Consider the following 19307-nt stretch of genomic DNA (forward strand, 5'->3'; position numbering starts at 1 on the left):
TCCTTCCTCTCCTCTATGTCTCCTTCCTCTCCTCTATGTCTCCTTCCTCTCCTCTATGTCTCCTTCCTCTCCTCTATGTCTCCTTCCTCTCCTCTATGTCTCCTTCCTCTCCTCTATGTCTCCTTCCTCTCCTCTATGTCTCCTTCCTCTCCTCTATGTCTCCTTCCTCTCCTCTATGTCTCCTTCCTCTCCTCTATGTCTCCTTCCTCTCCTCTATGTCTCCTTCCTCTCCTCTATGTCTCCTTCCTCACCTCTATGTCTCCTTCCTCTCCTATGTCTCCTTCCTCTCCTATGTCTCCTTCCTCTCCTATGTCTCCTTCCTCTCCTATGTCTCCTTCCTCTCCTATGTCTCCTTCCTCTCCTATGTCTCCTTCCTCTCCTATGTCTCCTTCCTCTCCTATGTCTCCTTCCTCTCCTATGTCTCCTTCCTCTCCTATGTCTCCTTCCTCTCCTATGTCTCCTTCCTCTCCTATGTCTCCTTCCTCTCCTATGTCTCCTTCCTCTCCTATGTCTCCTTCCTCTCCTCTATTTCTCCTTCCTCTCCTCTATTTCTCCTTCCTCTCCTCTATTTCTCCTTCCTCTCCTCTATTTCTCCTTCCTCTCCTCTGTCTCCTTCCTCTCCTCTGTCTCCTTCCTCTCCTCTGTCTCCTTCCTCTCCTCTGTCTCCTTCCTCTCCTCTGTCTCCTTCCTCTCCTCTGCCTCCTTCCTCTCCTCTGCCTCCTTCCTCTCCTCTGCCTCCTTCCTCTCCTCTGCCTCCTTCCTCTCCTCTATGCCTCCTTCCTCTCCTCTATGCCTCCTTCCTCTCCTCTATGCCTCCTTCCTCTCCTCTATGCCTCCTTCCTCTCCTCTATGCCTCCTTCCTCTCCTCTATGCCTCCTTCCTCTCCTCTATGCCTCCTTCCTCTCCTCTATGACTCCTTCCTCTCCTCTATGACTCCTTCCTCTCCTCTATGACTCCTTCCTCTCCTCTATGACTCCTTCCTCTCCTCTATGACTCCTTCCTCTCCTCTATTTCTCCTTCCTCTCCTCTATTTCTCCTTCCTCTCCTCTATTTCTCCTTCCTCTCCTCTATTTCTCCTTCCTCTCCTCTATTTCTCCTTCCTCTCCTCTGTGCCTCCTTCCTCTCCTCTATGACTCCTTTCTTTCATCTGCACTGGTCTGAATACATGTCCTGTGAAAACCAAAATGGAGTCTGCAATGAATTCGCTATCACTTGTCTAGTGGTTTAATGACAAAGAGAAAAAGGAGACTAGGACACCTATTTAGAATATTGAGATTATTGAGATATACAGTTATTGTCATTTTCAGTGTCATCTACTTTAATCAATGGCTGAGGGTGGATGGAAGAAGTAAAAGGCATCCTTGTTTTCAGAAGACTTTAGAAGGCCCTCTACAGGGAGCTCAGTAAGTACTTTAAGGTTGGCAGGTTAAGTTTGGAGAATGTTTTCTTAAGATGATCAAACGTCAAACCTCTCTTTCCATGATTAAGGGTCATCCACTTTGGCAATCTGCCGGGACCAAAAAGGGTTTCTTAAAAGGGTTCTAAAAAGCCGAAGAACCTTTTTAGGTTCTAGATAGCACCTTTTTTTCTAAGAGTGTATAAAGGCAATAGGGTGCCATATACAGTCTATACTACCTAAACTGAAGCAGCAGTCAAATGCACATTAGCATGCAGCACTAACAGAAGCAGCAGAATCTTCATAAATAATCAAAACGAACAGGAAATACTTAGGTCTCTCGTGGTAGAAAACCATTTGAAAGGATATGAATGTATCAAAATTTTAATAGCTATTCGCCTGAAAATATTTAAAGGATTTATGATGTACAAGGCAGGGTTGGCACTAAAGCGGAAGATAGTCTTCCCTCTGTTTAGCACTATGAATGTCTGTGGAGAGAAAGAAACAGAGAGAGAGAGAGAGAGAGAGAGAGAGAAGATAAACAGGTTAAATGTAATAATTCAAGGCCTGCACACCCAACATAGCTCTAGGTACAGTACTTCATCCTCATGTATCAGCTATGTGCTCAGAAAAGAAAATGTCAGGTAAAACATTGTCAATTACATTATATGCCGTAGATATTGGTCAATTACATGCACAGAGAAGTCACAATACTAGTATTCTAATCTACATAAATAAATACTGTATGTTTGAATAAAATTCTAAATAAACATATTTCACAAACAACATTTCACAGCTGTAACAATGTTAGCCATTTAAAGAAATAATCTGTCTTTTTTTTTTTTTTACTCTCCACCTTGTCCTATATGCAGGGTTTCCCAACCTCGGTCCTGGGGCCCCACTGAGTGAACGTTTTGGTTTTTGCCCTGGCACTACACAGCTGATTGAAATAATCAAAGCTTGATGATGAGTTGGTTGGTTGCTATATTGGACAGACAACGTCGACATACCCTGTATATGTAAACTACATGTTAAAATACTGTTACTACTAATCAACATCCTGAAAATGGTTGCCAAACAATCTCAATGCAGGGCAGGCAGCCTCTAATGTTGGGGTTTTTCCCATAAGCCCCTCTCAAACCAATCATCGTGATGTTTCCTTCTCTAACAGGAAATGTGCAGTGTACAGAGAAATGTCCTGTGCTAATGTTTCAGCTGCTGCCTCTACATTGTGTCCTGCCCTGCCTGCTGTCGATTGTTAGAATTGAAAGGAGTGGAAGCGTGCAGAGAGACCGACTGAGTAGGAAGGGGTTGGCAAACTTCTTTCAGCAGATAACCTCATAATTGTTTAAATAAAGCATGACAATTTGCATGAAACTTTAATGACCCTGTAGTAAGTCTAGCAGAGCATAGACCGTGGACCAGTGTTTCAGCCCAAAGACAGAGAGGAGAGGAGACGAGAGGAGAGGAAGAGAGTAAGAGAGGAGAGTAAGACAGTGACCCAGCCCCATGGGGAGACCTCAGAAAGATAGAGACAGAGACAGAGAGAGAGAGAGAGAGAGAGAGAGAGAGAGAGAGAGAGAGACAGAGAGAGAGAGAGAGAGAGACAGAGAGAGACAGAGACAGAGACAGAGAGAGAGAGACAAAGTGGAGGAACATAGGGAGATACACTGAGAAAGAGTGTACAAAAATATAAACACAAACATATAAACACAACATGTAAAGTGTTGGTCCCATGGTTCATGAGCTGAAATAAAAGATCCCAGAAAACTTCCATATGCATTCCATACCATATCCATATTGTGTGCACAAATTTGTTTGTGAGCATTTCTCCTTTGCCAGGATAGTCCATCCACCTGACAAGTGTGGCATATCAAGAAGCTGATTAAACAGCATGATCATTACACAGGTGCACCTTGTACTGGGAACAATAAAAAGCAACTCTAAAATGTGTAGTTTTGTAACACAACACAATGCCACAGACGTCTCGAGTTTTGAGGGAGCGTGCAATTGGCATGCAGGAATGTCCACCAGAGCTTTTGACAGATAATTGAATGTTCATTTCTCTACCATAAGCCGCCTCCAACGTCGTTTTAGAGAATTTGGCAGTACTTCCAACCGGCCTCCCAACCGCAGACCACGTGTATGGTGTCGTGTGGGCGAGCAGTTTGCTGATATCTACGTTGTGAACAGAGTGCCCCATGGTGGCGATGGGGTTATAGTATGGGCAGGCATAAGCTACGGACAATTAACACAATTGCATTTTATCAATGGCAATTTGAATGCACAGAGATATCGTGACAAGATCCTGAGGCCCACTGTCGTGCCAGTCCTCCGCCGCCATCACTTCATGTTTCAGCATGACAATGCACGGCCCCATGTCGCAAGGATCTGTACACAATTCCTGGAAGCTGAAGATGTCCTAGTTCTTCCATGTCAAACCCCCCTTGAGCATGTTTGGGATGCTCTGGATCAACGTGTACGACAGCGTGTTTCAGTTCCCACAAATATCCAGAAACTTCATACAGCCATTGAAGAGGAGTGAAACAACATTCCACAGGCCACAATCAACAGCCTGATCAACTCTATGAGAAGGAGATGTGTCAAGCTGCATCAGGCAAATGGTGGCCACACCAGATACTGACTGGTCTTCTGATCCACACCCCTACTTTTATTAAAGGTATCTGTGACCAACAGATGCATATCTGTATTCCCAGTCATGTGAAATCTATAGATTAGGACCTAATGAATTTATTTCAATGACTGATTTATTTACAATAGAGAGAATGTTGGGGCCAACAGTAGGCATAACCTCTTTTAGTATTCTAGTAAGGATCATGTCCAAGGGGCAGGAGGAGATCTTCATGTCGTCTAGAGTATCAAGGAGGGACTCGAGGGATATTTTCTCAAAGGAGCAAAAGGAGGCAGTAGACAGTCTGCCTCAAGTGCCTCCAGGTGAGAAATGTTGGTGTGGTCTTGGCTACTGTAAATCTGGGATCTAATATTATCTATACATTTTGTAAAGAATCGTAAAAAAACGTTTGGAGAGATCAGGGGATGCGAGCATATCACTGTTAGAGGGGGCACCAACAACACGCTCAATTGTCTTAAACAGAATGTTGGAGTGGTGAGTATTCTCAGAGTGTGAGTTAGAAGCAGACGTTACACCTTCCTCTCCAGCAATTGAGTTAGGAAGGACGCCTGTATCTTTGTAGTGACTGGGTGTATTGATACACCATCCAAAGTGTAATTAATAACTTCACCATGCTCAAAAGGAATATTCAATGACTGCATTTTTTCCCCCTTTACCCATCTACCAATAGCTGCCCTTCTTCGCAAGGCATTGGGAAAACCTCCCTGGTCTTTGTGGTTGAATCTGTGTTTGAAATGCACTGCTCGACTGAGGGACCTGACAGATAATTGTATGTGTGGGGTACAGAGATGAGGGAGTCATAATAAAATCATGTTAAACACCATCATTGCGCACAGAGTGAGTCCATGAAACGTATTATGTGACTTGTTAAGCAAATGTTTTGTCCTTAACTAATTTAGGCTTGACATAACAAAGGGGAATAGTTCTAATATACTTATTGACTCAAGACATTTCAGCATTTAATTAATTTGTAAAAATGTAAAAATAAACATAATTCCACTTTGACATTATGGGGTATTGTGTTTAGGCCAGTGACACCCCTTTGTCAAACATCCTCTCTCTGGGATTTTAACATTTTAAATTCTGGTCCTCTCTACATGAACTGATGTATTGTACAACATAGACAGCATCATTACGTTTAAAAAACGGTCAAATATTGTAAAAGGGTGTGAATGAGATTGTGCGGTAAAACTAATCCTTTTAAGGGGCTTGGTATTTGCTCTCATTTGGACTTCTAATATCCATAATAAAAACCTGTAAAAGATCTGTAATATTTGCTGTATTTCTGTGCTCTTGTCATTTCCCCCGGAGTCTACTGTAAGTGTACCTAAAAGGTTCTTCACAGCGAAACACATTTCGATAACATGGGCTAGGCTGCATCCAAGAGGGTAGAGAGAGGGAGCGATGCTGCTCGCTCACGCATGCTTGCACACGTCCTCCCATTTCACCCATGTCCTCACCTCATCCTCCACCCTCCTTTGCTCTCTCCCCCTTCCTCTCTTCCACTCTGCACCACCAGAGAGAAACATCCACTAACCTGATGCTTGTAGCGACAGCATTCCACACCAAGCCCAGCACAAGCTAGTCTTGCGTTACCATACTCCATAATCTCATTCATCACTCAGCTGTGGAACGTGAGGAAGCTTGGAAATAGAGGCTAAGCACAATCTAGCTTGCACAGCCTGGCTCACCCCCAACTCAACCCAGGACAGCGTAGCATGGCCTAGCCCCAGCCCCAGCCCAAGACAACCCAGTCCAACCCAGCCCAGCCCAAGACAACCCAGTCCAACCCAGCCCAGCCCAAGACAACCCAACCCCACCCAAGATAACCAGCCCCGCCCAAGACAACCCAGCCCAGCCCAAGACAACCCAGCCCAGCCCAAGACAACCAAGCCCAAGACAACCCAGCCCAGCCCAAGACAACCCAGCCCCAACACAGGACAACCCCAGCCCAGGCCAAACTAAGTCCAGCCTAAGACATCCTAGCCCCAGCCTGACTGACCTGGTGTTCTGACAAACTGACCTACACACTCAGCGTGTGCTACAATTGAATGAAGATTCTCATAATTTGGGTGCCATTTGGGAGTGGGATGCATTAGTATTCTCAGATAGTCAGAACAGCGTCCTAGCCCCTGCTCCATCTCATGCCCCAGCCCTGCCCTATCCCACAGCCCAGCCCTGCCCCATCCCACACCCCATCCCCAGACCAGCCCCCACACAACAGACAGACAGAGTGCTGCATCATCGACCATCAGCCAGCCAGACGGTTGGCCGGTCGTCCCATCCCCTCCCTCTCAGTCTCAGTCATGACCCACTCTAACAGAGCCAGTACTAATGTATCACCCAGGGCTAGCCTGTCAGGGGAGGGGAGACAGACCAATAGAGAACCTCCAATTCTCCTAGCCTCCTCCACATTACATTTTCCTCACATCCGTCCATCCAGCCTCCATACAGAGGCTGAGTACGTGTTCCAAATGGCACCCTATTCCCTATATAGTGCACTACTTTTGACAAGGGCCCATATATGCTGAACAGTGCACTACTTTTCCCTATATGCTAAACTAGGGAATAGGGTGTCATAATAAAGGCTGGAAGGGAGAGTAGTTGTTGATAAAGGCTGGAAGGGAGAGTGGTTGTTGATAAAGGCTGGAAGGGAGAGTGTTTGTTGATTAAGGCTGGAAGGGAGAGTGGTTGTTGATTAAGGCTGGAAGGGAGAGTGGTTGTTGATTAAGGCTGGAAGGGAGAGTGGTTGTTGATAAAGGCTGGAAGGGAGAGTGGTTGTTGATGAAGGCTGGAAGGGAGAGTGGTTGTTGATTAAGGCTGGAAGGGAGAGTGGTTGTTGATAAAGGCTGGAAGGGAGAGTGGTTGTTGATAAAGGCTGGAAGGGAGAGTGGTTGTTGATAAAGGCTGGAAGGGAGAGTGGTTGTTGATTAAGGCTGGAAGGGAGAGTGGTTGTTGATAAAGGCTGGAAGGGAGAGTGGTTGTTGATTAAGGCTGGAAGGGAGAGTGGTTGTTGATAAAGGCTGGAAGGGAGAGTGGTTGTTGATAAAGGCTGGAAGGGAGAGTGGTTGTTGATTAAGGCTGGAAGGGAGAGTGATGCCTTTAGCCACTCGGGAGCCCAGATTGACTAAGGAGGGAAATATCACCAAACATCACATCAACATCAATAAGGTGTGACTCTTAACTATACTGACTTATACAGTACTTCTCCATGATCATTTAGGTAGAAGATAGTCACGATGTTGAGAGAGGAGGATGGGACGCCCTTGTTTCTGTAACAGCTATCATACATTTGATAGTTAAGGGCAGGTAGAGACTACTCTGGAGGATAGCCAAAGAATGTTGTTCTGTCTGTCTGTCTGTCTGTCTATACATACAGCACAATAGCACTGATACCCTCCTCAATCAAAGCTGGTTACTGTCGCTCTTCAAAGAGCTGATTTCTCATCTGCCCTATCGGCACTAGGGAATCCAGGTGTCATTTGTTTTGTAAAGTATTCCATAACTTATGCATTAAAACTAGAGGCGGATTTACCATGTGGGACCTCAAAAGTTAACCAACCCTGCGAACGGGTTTGGTATTTATTTTTATATTCAACAGGGAAGTGAGGTACACTATATTGCCAAAAGTATATGGACACCTGCTCATCGAACATCTCATTCCAAAATCATGGGCAATAATATGCAGTTGCCCCCCCCCCCCCCCTTTGCTGCTATAACAGCCTCCATTCTTCTGGAAAGACTTTCCACTAGATGTTGGAACATTGCTGCGGGGACTTGCTTCTATTCAGCCACAAGAACATTAGTGAGATCGGGCACTGATGTTGGGCGATTAGGCCTGACTCACAGGCAGCGTTCCAATTCATGCCAAAGGTGTTCGATGGGGTTGAGGTCAGGGATCTGTGCAGGCCAGTCAAGTTCTTCCACACCGATCTCGACAAACCATTTCTATATGGACCTCGCTTTGTGCACGGGGGCATTGTCATAATGAAACAGGAAAGGGCCTTCCCCAAACTGTTGCCACAAAGTTGGGAGCATAGAATTGTCTAGAATGTAATTGTACGCTGTAGCATTAAGATTTCCCTTCAGTGAAACTAAGGAGACTAGCCCAAACCATGAAAACAGCCCCAGACCACTATTCTTCCTCCACCAAACTTTACAGTTGGCACTATGCATTGTAAAGTTGGACTGCACGTTTCCACTGCTCCAGAGTCCAATGGCGGCGAGTTTTACACCACTCCAGCCGACGCTTGGCATTGCGAGTGGTGATTTTAGGCTCGGCCATGGAAACACATTTCATGATGCTCCCGACGAACAGTTCTTGTACTGACATTGCACCCAGACTGACTTGTTGGAAAGGTGGCATCCTATGACGGTGCCACGTTGAAAGTCATTGAGCTCTTCAGTACAGGCCATTCTACTGTCAATGTTTTCTATGGAGATTGCATGGCTGTGTGCTCAATTGTATACACCTTTCAGCAACGGGTGTGGCTGAAATACAGTGAGGGAAAAAAGTATTTGATCCCCTGCTGATTTTGTACGTTTGCCCACTGACAAAGAAATGATCAGTCTATAATTTTAATGGTAAATTACTGAGATTAGGAGCACTCCCTTTAAGAGTGTGCTCCTAATCTCACCTCGTTACCTGTATAAAAGACACCTGAGAGTCAGAAATCTTTCTGATTGAGAGGGGTCAAATACTTATTTCCCTCATTAAAATGCAAATCAGTTTATAACATTTTTGACATGCGTTTTTCTGGATTTGTTTGTTGTTTCTGTATCTCACTGTTCAAATTAACCTACCATTAAAATGATAGACTGATCATTTCTTTGTCAGTGGGCAAACGTACAAAATCAGCAGGGGATCAAATACTTTTTTCCCTCACTGTAGCCGAATCCACTAAGTTGAAGGGGTGTACACATTATTTTGGCCTTGTTGTGTATGTTGGAAACTTATGGAGCAAAGCTTGTAAACAAGAAGGGAGTAATGAAGTGATCTACGGGACTTTAGTGAGGTCCAGCTGACCTTCTGATAGTGATGAGTATTAAAACTGTCACCTGTGGGCCTCCTGAATGGCACAGCGGTCTAAGGCATCGCAGTGCTGGAGGCATTACTACAGACCTGAGTTTGATCCCAGGCTGTGTCACACCTGGCCGTGACCGGGAGACCCATGAGGCGGTAAACAATTGGACCTGCATTGTCCGGGTTAGGGGAGGGTTTGGCTGGCGGGATGTCCTTGTCCCATCGGGTTCTAGTGACTCCTTGTGGCGGACCGGGCGCATGCACGCTGACTTCGGTCGCCAGTTCTACAGTGTAACTACCGACACATTGGTGCAGCTGGCTTCCGGGTTAAGTGAGCAGTGTGTCAAGAAGCAGTGCGGCTTGGCAGGGTCGTGTTTCGGAGGACGCATGGCTCTCGACCTTCCCCTCTCCCGACTCCATAGTTGCAGCGATGGAGTTGCAGCGATGGGACAAGACTGTAACTACCAATTGAACATCAGGAAATTGGGGAGAAAAAGGGGTAGAAGGTACCAAAAAAATAAAATACAAATATTTGTTTGTAATAAAGCTATGGTAGACGGCATCAAATAGTTTAAGAGCAGTGGCTGCTGCATTCTGGTAAATGGTGTCAACATAGTCAAGAACTGTCAGGAAAGTTGACTGTACAATCTACTTCAAGCCAATCTTCCCTCTAAGCTGCGTGCGTCCCGAGACTGAAGCGCAGATCCCTGGGACTATCAGCCCACAGAGAGAAGCACGAGATTAAACTTCACTCAACTTTCTAGAGCAGTGGTCACCAACCGGTCAATCGTGATCGACTGATCGATCTCCAAGGCATTTCTAGTCGATCGCCAAACATTTCTGTTAAAAAAACAACAACAAAACCTTGTGTTCTTATTTTTTTTTAATTTGTCTTGGGCTGTTGGCAGTAGGTGCACCTGATTTCAGATGCCCTGCGTGCTGGGTAGGCCAACTGTTGCCATTTTGAACCATTTCATGTGTCTGAAGGTACAAATTCTGCCTTCGCTGCGGGCTCAGAGAGCAAATCAAGTGCACTATGGGCCTACCGCTGGTCAATCGGATGGCTCAGACTACCGTATCTGCAGTAAAGACGTAAAAGAAAGCTACAACAAAGTTGATACTGTTTCTAAACGTTTAAAACCATAACTAGAGAGAGACTGTCAACGAATACAGTAAAGAGCTGCTGTTTTAATGAGTGACTTCATGTTTAAGTTCTCGCTCAGCACTGTCAACACTTTGTATTCAACACTTTGTATTCAACACTTTTATAAGACATAAAATGTGTGTTCTCCCTACTTCCACTCAGCACTACAACCAGCACTGCAGCAGTAATGAATGAGTACAACAAGCACTGCAGCAGTAATGAATGACTACAACCAGCACTGCAGCAGTAATGAATGACTACAACCAGCACTGCAGCCGTAATGAATGACTACAACAAGCACTGCAGCAGTAATGAATGACTACAACCAGCACTGCAGCCGTAATGAATGACTACAACCAGCACTGCAGCAGTAATGAATGACTACAACCAGCACTGCAGCCGTAATGAATGACTACAACCAGCACTGCAGCCGTAATGAATGACTACAACCAGCACTGCAGCCGTAATGAATGACTACAACCAGCACTGCAGCCGTAATGAATGACTACAACCAGCACTGCAGCAGTAATGAATGACTACAACCAGCACTGCAGCAGTAATGAATGACTACAACCAGCACTGCAGCAGTAATGAATAACTACAACCAGCACTGCAGCAGTAATGAATGACTACAACCAGCACTGCAGCAGTAATGAATGACTACAACCAGCACTGCAGCAGTAATGAATGACTACAACCAGCACTGCAGCAGTAATGAATGACTACAACCAGCACTGCAGCAGTAATGAATGACTACAACCAGCACTGCAGCAGTAATGAACGACTACAACCAGCACTGCAGCAGTAATGAATGACTACAACAAGCACTGCAACAGTAATGAATGACTACAACAAGCACTGCAGCAGTAATGAATGACTACAACCAGCACTGCAGCAGTAATGAATGACTACAACAAGCACTGCAGCAGTAATGAACGACTACAACCAGCACTGCAGCAGTAATGAATGACTACAACAAGCACTGCAGCAGTAATGAATGACTACAACCAGCACTGCAGCAGTAATGAATGACTACAACAAGCACTGCAGCAGTAATGAATGACTACAACAAGCACTGCAGCAGTAATGAATGACTACAACAAGCACTGCAACAGTAATGAATGACTACAACAAGCACTGCAACAGTAATGAATGACTACAACAAGCACTGCAGCAGTAATGAATGACTACAACAAGCACTGCAGCAGTAATGAATGACTACAACAAGCACTGCAGCAGTAATGAATGACTACAACAAGCACTGCAGCAGTAATGAATGACTACAACAAGCACTGCAGCAGTAATGAATGACTACAACAAGCACTGCAGCAGTAATGAATGACTACAACAAGCACTGCAGCAGTAATGAATGACTACAACAAGCACTGCAGCAGTAATGAATGAGGAGGAAAGTCTATCTATAGGCGTTGTTGTTATTATTAGCGACTTGGGTCTTTTTTAATATCAAGGAATATTTCACTTTGTCTGTTCATAGGAGTAACAACATGAATTTGTGCATGAGGCAGAAATAATGCGGTGCGAATCGAGTTTCGCCATCAGCTGGAAGACTGTGTCCCTTTTTGGTCAGTGTCAGTGGAGAAAAGGGAGACTGGAGAGATGTTGACAGGTGGACCCTCAGTCTGCTGCTCTCTCCTTCCGCTGAGACATCAGATACAGGCACCATCAGCCCGGTAAAATAAAAGCTAATTATTTAAATGTATACTCACTCAGCTATGCCTCAAAAGTAATACAGCAACAGATCTATTACCGGTGTGATCATACCTTTGAAAAATAATTGTATATGCATGGCCTGAACAATGCATTGGCAGGGAAATTCAATCAAAGCCAATATGTGGTGATAATGTATTGGGCCTATACAGTTGAAGTCGGAAGTTTACATACACCTTAGCCAAATACATTTAGACTCAGTTTTTCACAATTCCTGACATTTAATCCTCGTAAAAATTCCCTGTCTTAGGTTAGGTAGGATCACCACTTTAAGTTAAGAATGTGAAATGTCAGAATAATAGTAGAGAGAATTATTTATTTCAGCATGTATTTCTTTCATCAAATTCCCAGTCGGTCAGAAGTTTACAAACACTCAATGTGTATGTATTAGTATGTAGGCCTTGAAATAAATCCACAGGTACACCTCCAATTGACTCAAATGATGTCATTTAGCCTATCAGAAGCTTCTAAAGCCATGACATCATTTTCTGGAATTTCCCAAGCTGTTTAAAGGCTCAGTCAACTAAGTGTATGTAAACTTCTGACCCACTGGAATTGTGATACAGTGAATTATAAGTGAAATAATCTGTCTGTAAACAATTGTTGGAAAAATTGCACAAAGTAGATGTCCTAACCGACTTGCCAAAACTATAGTTAGTTAACAAGAAACTTGTGGAGTGGTTGAAAAACGAGTTTTAATGACTCCAACCTAAGTGTATGTAAACTTCCAACTTCAACTGTAGCTTACTGCACAAACCTAATTGCTACAGTACTGTTTTTAATTGGTTAATGTTGCATAGACTTACGTTTTATAAGCCAAGTCAAAAAAAATCTGAGCAGTAGATCTCGGCTTGCATTTTGACTCAAAGTGATCTTGACTCAGAAAAGGTTGGTGACCACTGTTCTAGAGTTTTCCCTGTTAACACCATCAACGTTTCCCTTGACTGAGGCAATTGTGACATACAGTATTAGCCACTTTCAATGCAACATACCGAAACAAAACTAACTATGCAAGAGATGTTGTTGTAGGCAGAACGCGTCGGAGTAGGATTCTATTGTATTGACACGCTGCTCAGCCCGTACTCTACACAGACTGTACTCTACACAGACATCACTACTCAGCCTGTACTCTACACAGACTGCACTACTCAGCCTGTACTCTTGTGTTGGTGGAGCGCTGGGCATGGACAAGCTAAATATTTTACAGCCTTTGGCAAAGTAGGCACTGCTTATCATAAGGCGGCATCAGCGCTAATCTGTATAGCCCTAATGCCACTGAGAGAAGCTATCATTGTTTTGGGGCAGAATAATGTGAGGTATGTATTGTTGGAGGTGCGTCTTGGTCAGTTTTGCTCGGAAAATGCCGCCCTTGTCAAACTGCTGCTATAGGCGGCTGCCTAATCCTGCCTAATGGGCGGGCCGGCCGTGGGGCCTAATCATAAAATTATATTTAAAATCGCTATTAATTCAATAGCATCTCTGTGGGCCTAGTCATAAACAACAACAAAAATGTCACTTTTAAAATGCATTACCTTTTCTTGTGGCATAAACGCAACCAGTCATTATGTTTTCATATGATTGTCAATCACTTCACAGGGCTCCTTTTACTAGGTGACCTGCACACGTTCATCCACTCTCAACATATTACCAGCCTCCAAACAAAGTGGTGAATGGAAAGAGACATCTGTTACACAAAACGCCAAAAAAGTGTAATGACATTTGGAGATTGTCATTAGGCCAGAATTAATGCCTCCACTGTCTCGGTTTCGGCCAATCATCTCCGCCTTGGCAAAATGTCAGTGTTCTCGTTGAACCATTTAGGAGTCTTTGTCATGCCTCTGACATGTAGTAATGATAAATAATGGTCTAGTAGCCCACAGTTTTCTTGACATTTTGGTTTCATTATTGTGATAGGCTCATGTTTTACTGGTATGGCCCCCACTATTTATTTTGCCGGGACGCCGTACCGGACCGTACCGCCTTACTTTCACCCCTGGTTATGAACAGTGGTGTAGTGGTACCTGGAGAAGTGGGTATACTATAATATTGCCCCAAAATGTCTAAAAGGCCCCCACGGCGACAGAACGGCGCCCTGTGTGAAAAATGATATGACAAACAGTGACATACACTATGAATGACCTAAAATGATCAATCCCACATTGGTCTTTCAGTCAGGTCAACTGAAGCTGTACTATGCAAATAGGCTAATAATGGAATGAAAACATGAAATAAGAAGAAATAAGAATTTAAAGTCATAAGACATGGCCAGATATGGAATTATTAACACATACTAACTACACTACAGCCTCTGAATGAGTGTCTTCATTTTGGTATCAGCCTACTGGTGAAATGCATAAGTGAGACCGTCAACTTGTCCAAAAATCCAGATTTTTTTCATTTGGGGGGGGGGGGGGGGGTTCCGCTCTCAGTGTCACACTTTTTAACAGAAAAACAACAAAATATGATCTAAGTCCACAACAATGCTTAAACAACATCAGGAGACCACTTTTAATTCAACTGTGCAGGCACCTAGCACCGTTTGGTTAGTGCTGTTTCTGTGGGACACATGAGATTTTCAAAACAAATGGCCACTGGATTGATGTAAATAATAATTCTGACAGGTAGGCATACGCTAGTTAAGATGTAGCCCTTTTCCTCCGAAACACGACCCTGCCGAGCCGCACCGCTTCTTGACACACTGCTCGCTTAACCCGGAAGCCAGCCGCACCAATGTTTCGGAGGAAACACCGTACAATTGGAGACCGTGTCAGCGTGCATGCGCCCGGCCCGCCACAGGAGACGCTAGAGCGCGATGGGACAAGGACATCCAGGCCGGCCAAAGCCTCCCATAACCCGGACGACGCTGGGCCAGTTGTGCGTCTGAGCCGGCTGCGACACAGCCCGGGATCGAACCTGGATCTGTAGTGACTTAGACCGCTGCGCCACTCGAGAGGCCCACAACCCTTTCCTGCAGTCAAAATACCTATTGGCCTCGTGGGGGGGATGTTATTAATATTTTTTATAATTTCATAATTAATTAACATTATTTTTAAAAAGCCTCCGAAAATCCGGTATTTTTATGTCAAACGGTTTAGTTATTTCAGTCTTTTTTTCAGTCTTCTGTGATGTATAGTGTAATATTGGGATGCAAACTCGAAATGTATTACATTTCAACTTTATATCTGACAAGTGTATTGTTTATTTTTCTTAAGCCCATAACCATGTGGGTGAGGTGTATACTTTTGCTCCAAAGAAGATCTGTTTAAGACCAAGAAACTGATTTAGCCCACTGCATTAAATGAATTGGGATGTTTTTGGGAAAGCATTTCCATATTGATCTTCAGAAGACGGTCTATCATTAGAATCACTGTTTTCTGTTCCTTACAGGTGTTTTTACAATCACTTTGGCACTAATTTCAGCATCTTGATGTCATTTTTCAAAACTCGAGACACAAAACTGATCAAAGTGCACATTTTTTTAAACTCTAGACACAAAACTCACAACCAATGATCAAAGTGCACTTTTTTTTAAACTAACACTTTTTCCAATTGCTTGGATACAATACACATAAAGCTAAGATCATTTGTTCATTGAACTAAAATCACCTGTTCAAAATGACACAACTTAACATTAAAGTATTACCATTTCAAAATGCAATTCACACATTACATCTGAGATGGATGTCTATTAATTTCATTACAATTATCTAATTATCAATTGATACAACTGCTCAAAATGATAAGTAACTGTTGCATAGTTTTGTGGAAACTGACAAACAATATTCCATGTGTAGATCATGAAAGTTTCAGGATAACGAGATCCATTGACACCAATTAACGTGGAACATGAACCAATTGGACTACATTATCTATGGATGTAATATTTCATCATCATTCTTTATCAGACACTGTTTCTATGGTCCCATGTACCACTTTTCCAAACCATGTTTTCAGATTTCACATTACTGTACACTAACCGGCCACTTTATTAGGTACACCTATCTAGTGCTGGGTAGGATCCCCTTTTGTCTCTTCAACAGCCTGAATTATTCACGGAGTTGTACGTTAAGAGATGCCCTTCTGCACACCACTGTTTTAAACGGCTGTTATTTAAGCATTTGTGGCCTTTCTGTTAGCTTGAATGAGTCTGAACATTCTCCTCTGACCTCTCTTATTAACAAGGTGTTTTTGCCCATAGAACTGCCGCTCACTGAATGTGTTTTGTTTATCGCACCATTCTCTGTAAACTCTAGAGACTGTAGTGCGTGAAAATCCCAGGAGGGCAGCTGTTTCTGAGATGCTGGAACCACCATGTGTGGCACCAACAATCATACCACGGTCAAAGTTGCTTAGATGACGCATCTTGCCCGTTCTAATGTTTGGACGAACAACAACTAAAGCTGTCTACTCTATATACTCTTTATATTAAGTTGCAGGCAGCCACATGATTCGCTGTACGAAGGAGCAGGCTATTTGCGTTAACATGCAGGTGTATTTAATAAAGGGGCCAGTGAGTGTATGCAGGCCCTTGTAATTGCTTTTCCAATACTGCCAACTCGTTACTGATGATTAGATTTCACATTGTGGTACGAGTGTATATTGTGAAATGAGTGGTATCCCCCTACAACAACATAGCGATAACATGGAGCGAGCAGGTGATCCAGGTCACAACAGGTGATCCAGGTCACAACAGGTGATCCAGGTCACAATAGAGGTCAAGCAGTGGGAGGAGGAAGACGTGGTGGTGAAAGGAAAGGCAGGGGACAAGCACCCCTTCTGAGAGGTGGTTGTGGGCCTCGTCTGAGAGGTGTGGGGGAACGTGGTAGAGGACACGGACCAAGACCGCGGCAGCAACAGCAAAGAGTGTCCAATGAAATCAGAGCAATAGTTGTAGACCATGTCGTAAATCATGACAATGACGACTGAGGCAGCTACAATGATTCAACCAAACCTCAGAAGATCAACTTTCCGCAATGAGAACCAGTAAGTCTTCAGCATGCACTAAACATTAGGCTACTCTCAATTGTCAAATGACTGTATACTGCATGCCAATGTGTACCACAGAGTAGGTGATGTGACTAAATGTGTTCTTACTGTCATTTTCCCTGAAGAATTGAGACTAGGCCGAATAGGGGAGGCAGAGGCAAAATTCTGACTGACCAACAAGAGCAGGCTGTGGTCAATTTGGTTCGGGCCAGAAATGATATTCGCCTTACAGAAATTCCGCAGCCCATCATGGACAATGATGACATGTTCAACAATGTGGAAGCCATAAGTTTGCCGACTATTGCATGCATGCTGAAAGGGCACCAGGTGTCTCTAAAACAGCTATACCGTGTGCCTTTGAAAAGAAATGCAGACAGAGTGAAGCAAGATGCCTGTTGTGAAAAATTCCCCCAAAATTCTACATCATTGTAATCAGTAATTCTCTTTCCAAGAGGGTGTATTTTTAGAGGGTGATGGAGCTGGATGCTGACAAAAACCATCACAAATTCCTCTTCTTGGATGAGGCAGGCTTCAACCTGGCCAAGACAAGGAGGAGAGGTCGGAATTTCATTGACCAGCGGGCAACCATCCAAGTACCTGGACATCGTGGGGCCAACATCACCATGTGTGCGGCTATATCGGAAGATGGTGTGGTGGGACTCAGACCTCGTATTGGATCATATAATGCAGCTCTCCTTGTAACCTTCCTTGATGAGCTAAATCAGGTCTGTAGAGCTGATGGCGTGACCTATGTCATTGTGTGGGATAATGTCAGGTTCCACCATGCTCAAATGGTGCAAGCATGGTTTCAGGCCCATCCACAATTTACCACCCTGTACTTACCCCCATATTCTCCTTTCCTTAACCTGATTGAGGAATTTTTCTCCACATGGAGGTGGAAGGTATATGATAGCCGCCCTCACAAACAAGCCACCCTTCTCCAGGCCATGGATGACACATGCAATGACATCACGGCAGACCAGTGTTGGGCCTGGATTCACCATGCCCGAAGATTCTTCCCAAGATGTTTGGCTAATGAAAACATCCATTGTGATGTGGCCAAATCCACAAGACAGGGTTAATGGAAATATAGAAGTACAGTAATCAATCCTTTGTTTTGCTTTTTACAGTAAGCTAGGTGAGGAACACTGCAGTTGACGTTTTACTGTAATTATTTTCTTTTTGCTTTGATTCAAAGAATCCTATGTTGTGATTTTAATGTATTTCATCAATACATTTCAGATTTTGTCAATGATTCCACTTTGTCTGTAGTATTCTCTCTATTAGTCCTTTTACAGTGATTTATTTACATGTAGTACCATAATGAAACGTATCACATATTTTGTACTACAATATTTAATGATTGTACGAACAACTACACAGTGAAACTATCGGTATCTTGTGTGTGGGTGATCTAAATGAATGTTCCTATGGTATTTCATGATAAATTAGTTATTTGAACCAACGATTCTGCAAGTACAAGGTTTCTTTTAAAGATATGAATGCACAATGCAATGTTTTGAACATTGGACAGCCTGTGTTAAAAGTGATGACCGTTTTGAGTTTTGTGTATAAGGTTTTGAAAAATTACCACAAGGTGATTGTTAAAAAAATGTAATACAATCTTAGTCACATGACAGCACTTATTCCTCTTACTATATCTGTGATGTAAGGTGATGAGACAAAGCAAGGCCAAGGATGTGTGTGTGTGTGTGTGTGTGTGTGTGTGTGTGTGTGTGTGTGTGTGTGTGTGTGTGTGTGTGTGTGTGTGTGTGTGTGTGTGTGTGTGTGTGTCTGTGTCTGTCGGTCTGTGATGGAGGATAGAGATAAGGAGGAGGCGTGTGTTGTGTCACTTACTTTCTGAGCCTGGTAGAAAGGGTCCAGATCCTCCAGTGGTGTTGCCACCATTCCAGGAGGGATGTCGCCATAGATGAAGGGCAGATTCCGCCCAGCCTCCAGGTCGCCATTGGGCTTGGGTTTGTTGTCATCGTCGTCGTCACGGTGACTGCTGTCCTGTTTTGGCGGCGGTTTGTTCTTCTCCTCGTTGATCCGGAGCTCGATGTTAGCCAATGTTTCCGCGGTAAAATATTTAAAGCTGTCAGGTCCTGGTGGTGCCATAAGGGGTGCAGCCATGTTGTCATCCTCTAGCTACTTGGTCTTTAAGTATTGTACCATCCACTGAAACCAGCTCTGGGGGAATGAGAGAGAGTAAATAAGAACAAATGAGCCAAGAGAGCAGAGTTAGAAGGGTAATAGAAGGTGCTCAACAAAAGATGAATCAAGGTGAAACCAAAAATCACAAGAGCATTCGAAGGTAATATGCACAAGAGTGAGTGGTGCCTGTTTCCTTCAAAAGAGCAAGAGAGTTGAGGAAGCA

At 43.8% G+C, this 19307-nt stretch overlaps 1 protein-coding gene across 1 annotated transcript in view; it reads right to left on the reverse strand.

Annotated features, from left to right (window-relative positions):
- The window catches only part of LOC120058816 (sodium channel protein type 8 subunit alpha-like), a 108076-nt gene extending 89013 nt beyond the window's left edge, over positions 1 to 19063 (reverse strand). Inside the window, exons 1-2 of the mRNA XM_039007547.1 lie at positions 18788 to 19063; positions 1766 to 1884 (exon numbers count right to left, since the gene is read on the reverse strand). Of these exons, the coding sequence (XP_038863475.1) occupies positions 1766 to 1884; positions 18788 to 19063 (395 nt within the window). The remainder of the gene's footprint in view (positions 1 to 1765; positions 1885 to 18787) is intronic.
- Between the last annotated feature and the right edge of the window lie 244 nt (positions 19064 to 19307).

Source organism: Salvelinus namaycush, chromosome 14 (assembly GCF_016432855.1).
Source record: "Salvelinus namaycush isolate Seneca chromosome 14, SaNama_1.0, whole genome shotgun sequence".
Lineage (NCBI taxonomy): Eukaryota > Metazoa > Chordata > Actinopteri > Salmoniformes > Salmonidae > Salvelinus > Salvelinus namaycush.